Source organism: Aedes aegypti, chromosome 2 (genome assembly GCF_002204515.2).
Source record: "Aedes aegypti strain LVP_AGWG chromosome 2, AaegL5.0 Primary Assembly, whole genome shotgun sequence".
In the NCBI taxonomy this organism is placed as follows: Eukaryota; Metazoa; Arthropoda; class Insecta; order Diptera; family Culicidae; genus Aedes; species Aedes aegypti.
The window spans coordinates 17,082,041-17,092,195 of NC_035108.1; the positions used below are offsets into that span (position 1 = coordinate 17,082,041).

Sequence of the window (10,155 nt, forward strand, 5' to 3'; positions counted from 1 at the left end):
CAAGCTTTTTCATTGCAAACTACAACTGTGACAATTTGGCATCTGAAAGGAACTTTGTATCTCGCGTTCAGTATCATAAGGAGACTACTCATCGTCCTGCGTTATGCTGCATCGCGAAATGTTTAAAAATCAATTGTATTTAGTGTACTTATCCAAAGAGAAAATCGACAAAGAGAAGTCGATCATTGCAGATAATTCTGTGTCACACTAAACGCGAGATTTTGTTTTCATTCATAAATATTCAATTATAATTGATAAATTTATAAATATTTAAAATTTCGAGGCTTGAAAACGGCAGTACTGCTTTATGCAGGAAATTTTCCGACTATTGTTTTTTGTTTAAACTGCGCGAGTTTCTGTAGCTGATTTTTTTAGTTTTTTGATGTGTTAGCCGCAAAATCAACACAAGAGGCACGAAAAAATGCATAATGTTGTTAAAACTTGTGAAATATTCCTAATTTTGTATCATGGTGTCAACATTTCGTCGTCTCAGATTTGTTTCGACAATGATAAGACACAAAGCCTTTCACATACTGATATTTTTTACCTTCCAATTACAAAACCTCAAACCAAATTCTGAGCGACTTCATAAAAATATCCGAAGTACATAAAAGCTCGATAATGTTCAACATATTGACACCGTGTTTATATAAAACGAAAATACGGTGTATCGTCATTCACCATAACGTTGAAAATATCATAAGGTTGGTATGAAATATAACCACCTCTTAATTTTCAAGAGCTCGAATGAAGAAAACAAAACAGTCTTGAATGAAAATAAGATTGATTGATCACAACGAGCTACTAAACAGTCAAAGTTACAGCGCGATCAGTTGTTTTGCTAAATTTGTACTCTTGAATATTCTAGGTATGGCTGGGTTTGGTATAATTAGCAAGCGTATTTTGAAGCAAACAGTTGGGATATTCCAAAGCATTGGTAAAAATTTTCAAAACTCGCGCGGAGCACTTGCCAAGGCTTTGCGGAGCACGATATGAAAACCGCTGGCCCTAAACTATAAATCCTTTATTCTTAATGTTACTATTATGCTACACAGTTCGAACGAAACGTGTAAATTTCTGAGATATATAATGCACATAATTGGAGCGTGGAATATCATGGATATTTACATGATATGTCATGTAAACTTCAATAATATGTCATGTAATCTAGCAGGATCCAGAGTGATTACATGACATATAACACATTTTTACATGATTTCGAACTGAAATTTACATGACGTCATGTTTACATCGCATAAATGAAGTTTACATGACGTGTAATCTTCATTATTTTTAACTGTGTACTATTATGCACCATTCTACAATTAATTTTACCCGAGCCATAAAATAAAACAGTTTGTTACTGTATTTCGCGTATTACGGTCGATTGATTCGATAAATTAGTTGTTTTTTAAATGCGGAATGCGTTTTTCAAACTCTGACTGATTGCTACCGCGGCCACACGATTCATCATAAGGGTAATTGAGGGGCTCTGATTACTGGGTACTGAGGCTTGTAAATACCATAAACAAACGCCAGAGCGCACAGAGGGTGATTTAAAATTTCTAATAAGGTCGTGGCTCGTCCCCGCATTCACGGATGGAAAGTTTCGAAGTTTTTACTTTTGCCATCGATTCTACTATTGGTAACCTGAACATGGCAATTGCACAATGTGACGACCCTTCGGTAGTTATGGGCACGTGGCGCGTATCAAAACTGCTCAAACAATGTTGCATCGCATTTGGCCATGACTGCACTTCGGAAATCGTTGAATGAACTATGCTTCGATATTTTATGAGTTCATCACGGCTCGATGATTGAAGGTTGGCAACTGGAGAAATGTTCATATTTTATCATGTAATTGTACAGTTGAGATTTGAAGAGCCTTTAGGAGAATCCGTATATAAGGAATTTATTGAGATCAGGATTTAAGGCATAATGAGGTCTCCAGCTGCAATATTGGTCTTACTTGCGTTTTCAAAGTCAGTTGTAGCTTCAACCTCTGATTTGATTACAGCCACATCGGACTTGATTCAATGCCTCAAACTTCCGACTCAGGTCTCGGTTTTATCCTGTTGGAACGAAAGTGACAAATTGCGTTTTTGGAGGGAAATTAACTCATACAAAACTGTACGATTTTTCTCCGAAAACCAAGGCAATCTTCCCTGGAATGATCCTCATCAACATCAGAATCTATTGATGATCGACGCTGGTTGTCCAAAATCAAAAGAATTGTTACAATCAGCTGGTCAATTGTTGTACAATAGAGTCAAATGGATTGTAATAAATAGAATAAACTTGAACTGTACAAAATTCTTGAAGTTTTTTGACGATCTTCAAGTTATGATCAGCAATGAAGTTTACTATATCTGTGAGGCAGACGGTTTTCAAGGCTTCGCAATAAAACAAGGTGATCTAAAGGTTTAATTTTCTTCAGAATACCATGATCAAACAATCTGATGTTTCAGTATATCGACTATCCCTTACAACTGAAGTGATCGATGAGACGTTTGGCTTCTGGAACAAAGGTATGATCGTCAATCTTCAAAATATCAAGCAATCCTCCGTTCGCCGTCGCAACCTGAATGGCTTAAAATTGCGTGGATCGGTCGTAGTCACTCACAATGAGACTCTGAAACACCTGGAAGACTATCGTGAGAAACATGTGGACACGATCACCAAGATGAATTATATTCTCACCAAACACTTGGCCCAAGACTTGAACGCCACCCTTAAGTTTAGCTATGTCAACTCGTGGGGCTATCGTCACCCCGAAACGGGTAAATTCAACGGAATGATTGACGAACTAAAGAACGACCTTGCGGACCTTGGCGCCACTGCTTTGTTCATGACAGCGGATCGTATCAAGGAGATCGATTACCTCTCGATGACTACCCAATCGCGGGTCAAATTTATCTTCCGTTCGCCGAAGCTATCGTTCACGGATAACGTATTTCTGCTTCCGTTTAGCGCATCGGTTTGGATTTGCATAATCAGTTTCATTGTGATCTCAGGAGTTCTTCTGTTGATCATCATGAAGGTCGAGCTGCGATGCACTAATGTTCGTTACGGGAATGTCATCCGGCCGAATGTGATGGACACGGTCATGAACATGTTTGGGACCTCGTGTCAACAGGGATCGTACCTGGAGCCGAAATCGCTTCCGGCCAAATGTTTGATCCTGTTGAGCTTGATCATCCTGATGTTCTTGTATGCCAGCTATTCAGCCAATATTGTTGCGTTGATCCAGTCGCCGTCGAACAAGATCAGGACGTTGGAGGATTTATTGAACTCGCGACTGGGGACTGGAGCTGAAGATACCGTCTACAATCGGTACTATTTCATGGTGAGTTCAAATGTTCAACAGAATTGAACATACGCAGTAACATAGTCATGATACATGTGTCATTTTCATCATTTCAGCATGAAACGGAACCGATACGGAAAGCGATTTATGATCGGAAAATGAGAACTCGCGATGGAGCTGATTCCAGTTTTATACCGTTGGAAAAAGGCATTGAAAGGGTACGTCAAGGACTGTACGCCTTCCACGTTGAGTTGGGAGTTTGCTATAAGGTTAGTTGTGTCTATTAATTAAGTCCTAATTGGATGAATTTATTTTTATTATATCTCTTATTTTGCGAGTAGCAATAACATGTGTTGAATTAGCTGATATATGAACTCATCGCAAAAATAAGGAGAGAGATCGTAAGGTGCACAGCATATAAACTTGTACGCTTCCAAATAATCTTGAAAATCATTGGTAAAAAGCTCGGTAGACTTCCAGCACAATCTCTAGAAGCTTGGACGGCTTTCAGCAGAAGCTATAAAGACTTCCAGCAAAAGCAAAATCTTCAAAGGCTTCCAGTTCCAGCAGAAGCTTGGAAGACTTTGAGGTGAAGATGAAACGGAGCCAATCCTCAAATTGCAGGTGGTGACCAATCGATTAAGTTTTCAGCTCAAACGGATGTTCGGTTCTCCAGATTTGTGCTCTTGAAAATTTGAAGTTTGGCTTAGATTCATCCCCACCATAACAGGGTGTCTACTTGTTCACAGATATTAAATTCCCTGATGTTTCCAGTTTTACTTGAGAGATTTGCAGCCCAAGTATGTCACATCTCATAAATTCGTTCAGGATTTTATTTAGTGATTATTTCCCTTAGAATCCCTTCGAGGATTTTTCTAAGGAGTTCTTCGAAGAATTTTGGATGTCTCAAGAATACAACCTGAATTCTTTTAATATAAGCACAGAAATTAACTAAGAGATCATCAGGAATTCCTTTAATGATTCTTTGTATTTCTTTGTATTTCAAGAAAGCCTTAAGTCCTCCAGGATTGTAATCGGTGATTCTTCCACCGATTTCCCTAGGACATCCTCCAAGACTCTCGTTTGGAACTTCATCAAAAATTAAACCAAAAATTACCTCAAACATTTCTTTAGGAATTCCTACAGTAATTCCTTGAGATTTCTCAAGGAGGTCTTCAAAGACCTGTCCTGTTGTAATTTTCTAGAAATGTGAGAAAATGTCTCATAGGCCCATGAGGAAATTTTTGAAGAGTTTCTAATTAAAGTTTTAGGATAATTGAGAAAACAAACAATCAATCGAAACTCTGGATAATATTCAGAATTATTTTCTGAAAGCACTGTTGTTTTCTGTTTCTGTTCGGGATGAACCACTGCGAGCAGTTTTCTTTGATCTTTTGTGGTATACCCGCGTCCTTTGTTTAGTGCATGTCGTTGTACTCCATTACTATTGAGAAATAATGAAGTAATCGTTTTTTATACAAATATCATTTTGCATAGAGCCTCTTTAGAAAAAGATACCGCTATTTATACCTTTTGGAGAAAACAGTTTGTCACCATTAAACTCTCAAAAGCGCGCCCCTTAATCAGGTTCGGCCACTAAGCTGGTTGAATGATACTGATTTTGACCATGCATCGGTACTCTAGCGTATCAAATTATTGCTGCTTTGAAAACATCGGAGGAAATTGCTCAAAAAATGTGTGATAATGATCGGAACATTTTCTGGTCGGGATTTTTTGAGAAATTCATTGAGAAATGTTTGGAATAGCTGTAGTTGTAGTCCTTGTATGACACTCTATAGAAATTCCTAGAAAACAATCTAGAGGAAGTGATGAAGGGTTCAATTTGAGGAATTGTTTGAGAAGTTTAAAATAGATGTTTTTGACCTCGAGGAATTTTTAGTGAAACTCTTTGATGAATAACGTACAGTCGCCTCTCCACATCTCGATATCGAAGAGACCATTGAGATAGGGAAAGATCGAGACAAAGAACACTAGTGTAATGAACACTAGACTGAAAATCACTCCGTTACGCACTTAATCGTAGGATTTCATGTCGGTAAACTTAAATGACGAATTCGGTCGGTAAAACATATTTTTACTGAAATCTCGTTCAATTTTGACAGATGAACGATATTGACAGATGCAAATTGATGAAAATCGGTAGTTTACCTAAATTACTGAGACTCGGTAATCTATTTTGCCACAACAATCAGCAAACAAATAATTTTACTGAATTTTGTCAAAGCGCATCTGTCAAAACGAGAGCTGCAGAAGCCAACATGTGCTCGAAATATTTTGAGATGTTTTTCGAAAGAGCGCGCGGAAAGCGCCAATATGTAAGTATTCAGCGAATTTATTGTATTATGATGAATAACTGTGTCGAGTCAGCAATCGTCAAATCTATTCTTATTACATTTTTAGGGATATTCCTTGGAACTTCGACTCCCCACCATATGAGTGCAGCGAAAATGGTCGTGCTGCCTTTACATTTTGATGAAAAAGCAAAAACATTTTTTCAAATTGAAAGAAAGTGAAATATTTACAGCGATAGTGGCTCAAACAATAATACATTAATATGAATAAATTTGTTTCATTATTAAAATTTATTTTTACCGTTTTCTTCTTATTATTCTTCCAATCAAGAAAAGAATCATTTGCCGAATTTCAGCAATGGTGTGCTGAGATTTTCGTCAAAATTTGACAGCTGGGAAAATTTAACATTTTGCAGCGCGATCGGCACTTTGAACTTTTACCGAGATTTTTGCCGAAATCTCAGCTGTTGGGTTCTCAGCAAAAAAATTTGCCGGCCTCGGCGAAACGAATTAAGTGTGTATTACATGTTTAGAGATATTCCTTGGAACTTCAACTCCCCACCATATGAGTGCAGCGAAAATGGTCGTGCTGCCTTTACATTTTGATGAAAAAGCAAAAACATTTTCTCAAATTGAAAAAAGTGAGATATTTACTGCGATAGTGGCTCAAACAATAATACATTAATATGAATAAATTTGTTTCATTATTCGACATTTTAAATTGAGAGCTGTCTGAATACCAGATTACTTTCACAATATCAGCTTTTCATAACTGATCAAATTTAGAGATATGCATAGTATTGTTAGGAAGTCGATAAAATTTCATACCCGAAATTACTTGCCTCAGGGAATTTTCCATGACTGTTATCGAAATTCCCTGAGAATTGGGTCCTAAAATTTGTAACGAAATCTTGTTTTTATTTAATAACACGAAAAAGCATGTTACTGTAATTACTTTAGCAATTTTTCCCGCTCAAATAATGGCTATATCATGTTTAAACTTTAATTTAAAAATTTGGACCATAAATGAACCTTGACACTTTTGATCATGTTTGACGTTCGCTTAGTCGACAAAAACACCACAGGGGTTTTAGTTCGACCACTGGGATTGTTCCTATCTGACATTTCGTAAGGGACACGGAAAACAAAATACACCCAAAATTTGAGTTTAAGCCAAAGGATGTGACAAAATCTAATAAAAATTTTTTTGGGCTTAAACCAACGGAAAACATTAGAAAATTGAGTAAACATGTGTTTTTGGCCTAAACTTAAGCGTTTGGCACTAAAATTGGGACAGGGCTTTAGGACCCAATTCCAGGTTTTTTCCAGGTAAATAAAATTCCCTGATAATAAGGCTATCCATGAGGACTTTCCGCGAAAGGACTGACAGCTCAAAGTGTGAATGCAACCGAAACGAATGAGTAAACAAAGCATGCGAGTGTTGTCGGAGCTTTACATTTTCCTTTGTAATCGAACGGTCACTCCGATTGCGAAATGTCAAAAGTTCTTGGTAAACAAAAAACCAGCTGATCGCAGCTGTCTCATGGATTGGCTTATTCCACGTTTTCCAGGTTTCTCCAGGTAGTAGGGTAGTTTTTTGTCCCAATTGATTAATTGCACAGCGTAACCACGTCAAAAAACATGTCAAAATGTTGAGATAAACTTCCTCTACAAGATAAAATGCCCATACGATCATAAGGGATCCAAAAAACGTCGAAAAAAAAAAATGAGTTGCGAAGCACAGTTTTTCATTATTTTGGACACGCCAATACATTTTGGACCCTCAAAGTATATATTTTGGACCCCCGGCATTTTTTATCGTTTGGCGGCAAAGTCCACGACACTGGTTGTATAATATGCTTGCCCATAGTCTAATCAATCGATTGACAATGGAAAACCGAAGAAATTTTACGCTTTTAGTTCAGAAATTTGAAAAAAAAATTTGTTAACATCTGTAAAATTTCTGACGGCTTCATTTTCTGTGTGTAACGTGTTGTAACGGTTGCATGGATGAACCGATTAATTTAAAATAATTTCAGATAAAATAAACACATTTTCTTCGTACAAACGGTTGATACAAGTGCGGAATAGTTCTATCTTTCCAAATGACATGCGAATTGAGTTGGTCCTTCGATTTAAACTGGGAAATTTGCAGAAAAATGGCCCAGGGGGTCCAAAATATATAGAGGTCCAAAATATATTGGTTACCCTAGACACCCTGTTTAAGCAGAAACTTGAATCTCAATAGAAGATCTGAAAAATAGAAGCTTAGAATAATAACAGCAGGGGATCTCGCAAGAATTTTGGCAAACACTTCCGGAGGTTTTCCTTTAGCGCTTTTCAGCTAAATTTAAATAGGTTTTAACAAAAGCCTTAGCGACTGTCTGCAGAATCTTTCAGGGCTTTCAACAGGACTTCTGGAGATAGCAGATGGTCAGGAGGTTTCCAGCTAAATTTTGACATTACTATCGGTAGAAACGGAGGGTTTCCAATGAAATTTCAATATACCTCCTGTAGAAGCAAGGACTTTCAGCAGAAATTTGATAGACTTCCATGGGAAACTCTGAAAGCCTGAAGTAGTGTCTCGAAAGATTTCTAGTAGGAATCACAAACTTCCTTTAAATGTCCCTGGATGTTTCTAACAGAATCTCGAAAGACTTCCAACAGAAACTTTGAAGACTGTAAAGCCTCAGAACGCAGAAGCTCTGAAGGCTTGCAGCAAAAGCTTGGAAGCTGTTTCATCTCAATCTCTATATCGGCTGTTACAGCCAAATTAAAAGTTGAGATTAAACAAATGCTTTGATAACCATTGAATAAATTTCTTACACGTTCATTTACTCCCCACAGGTCATCAGCGAAACCTTCCAGGAGGACGAAAAGTGTGGTTTGCAAGAGATCGAATATCTGAACATCATCGAGCCGTACTACGCCGTGCAGAAAAACTCTTCCATTCGGGAACTGGTCCGGCTTAGTCTGTTCAGGTTGCGCGAGTTCGGCATTCAGGATCGGGAGCACTCGATGCTATACTCGCGGAAACCGACTTGCAGTGGTGGCAGTAGCTTCATTCCGGTATCGATTGTGGACGTTTGGCCTGCGCTAACCCTGTTGACGTGGGCATCTGGCTTCGCCGGGGGCTTGCTGGCAGGGGAAACCATTTGGGCACGAATCAGAGCGAGGCGTGATCTGGCAGAGGTCGCGAATGGAGATTTCTGTGGATGAAGAATTGGGAATGGTTGGGAAAGTTCAAATAAACAATTTTGGTGTTCACAAGTAGAATACTATTAGACTTGCGTTTCGCGTGACAATCGGTACTTGAATTGGTTGGTACGATCATTACACTGTTATAATCAACACTATTCCATGAAACTATTAAAAATAATAATAATAATGATAATCAACATAAAAAAATAGGAATCATATATTTTTATCAAAAACTTGCCTTTCAACGCGGTGTCAGTTAATTGCCGACTTCTTCCGGTCCGGGAAATAGTAATCACCTAAACGAGATTACCTGAAAGATTGTTCACTTTCAATCTAATATCGTCCGGCTCAGCACTGAAAGTATGTGATGTTGGTTGTAACCAACGTAGTCTCAAGATTGTGACCCGCGAGTGAATGCCGCCTGAAAGCCGTAAAGCCACATGAAGAGGCATGTGACCACTGTGAAATCTGTTGGTGTCGATAACCGTCGAGGACAATAATATCTCATGGGAGAGGTAAGGCGAAAAGGTGAAAGCGACGATCGAACAAATATCCCAAAGCTTTAAGGTGTGTTCCGCGCGTTGGATGTAGGGGAATTCGGGGTAAAACCTACACCCTATAAGCTTATTGATAAAATTTGTGTACTTTCGCTTGTTAAACGAACCTAAAATTGTTACTCAACTAGGGTTGTCATGTCTATTACGGCTTAACCAGCCGACGGTGTTTTGAAAATACCTGAAGGTCGTAGACACAAAAGTCAATTTGGACAAATTGAGTTGTAAGATTGTGAAAAATAATAGAATCGTTCTAGTGGGCTTCGATCCCACGACTCCCAATACGCTAGACTGGGCGCGTTAACCAACTACGCCACAGAACGGGTAACGATTCTGCAGCGCAATCGGCCAACCTGAAACCAAAGTCCGTCACGACCCCATTTTCTCCTTCACAACCCTACACCTCCTTCGGCTCTCTGATATGCCCAATAATTGGGCATCTCAGAATTATTCGACTCTCCTAAGCGTGCCTACGAACAACAGTGAGAGATTTTATTTTTAGCTTCGCACTGTTGCCTTGTTTGTGCCACACTACTCATAAGCCAACGTTGGCTCAATGAGATGGTTAGTATGGGTCCGGCTTTCGACGTGGTCGTATCTCGTCATATCGACCCCTTTTGCGATAGAGAGATCGCCGCTCAAATTTACTCAACTAGGGTTGTCATGTCTATTACGGCTTAACCAGCCGACGGTGTTTTGAAAATACCTGAAGGTCGTAGACACAAAAGTCAATTTTTTAGTTTTGGAAAATATTCAGATCCTGAAATAATGCGGTTATATT

At 38.5% G+C, this 10,155-nt stretch overlaps 1 protein-coding gene across 1 annotated transcript; it reads left to right on the forward strand.

The window, feature by feature from the left end:
• The first annotated feature begins 1,308 nt into the window (after positions 1-1,308).
• On the forward strand, positions 1,309-8,856 carry LOC5563739. The gene is made up of 4 exons (XM_021840043.1): positions 1,309-2,410; positions 2,469-3,346; positions 3,424-3,576; positions 8,467-8,856. The coding sequence occupies exons 1-4, from the start codon at positions 1,939-1,941 to the stop codon at positions 8,836-8,838; spliced, it is 1,875 nt and encodes a 624-aa protein (XP_021695735.1). The 5' UTR covers positions 1,309-1,938; the 3' UTR covers positions 8,839-8,856.
• Positions 8,857-10,155: the final 1,299 nt, after the last annotated feature.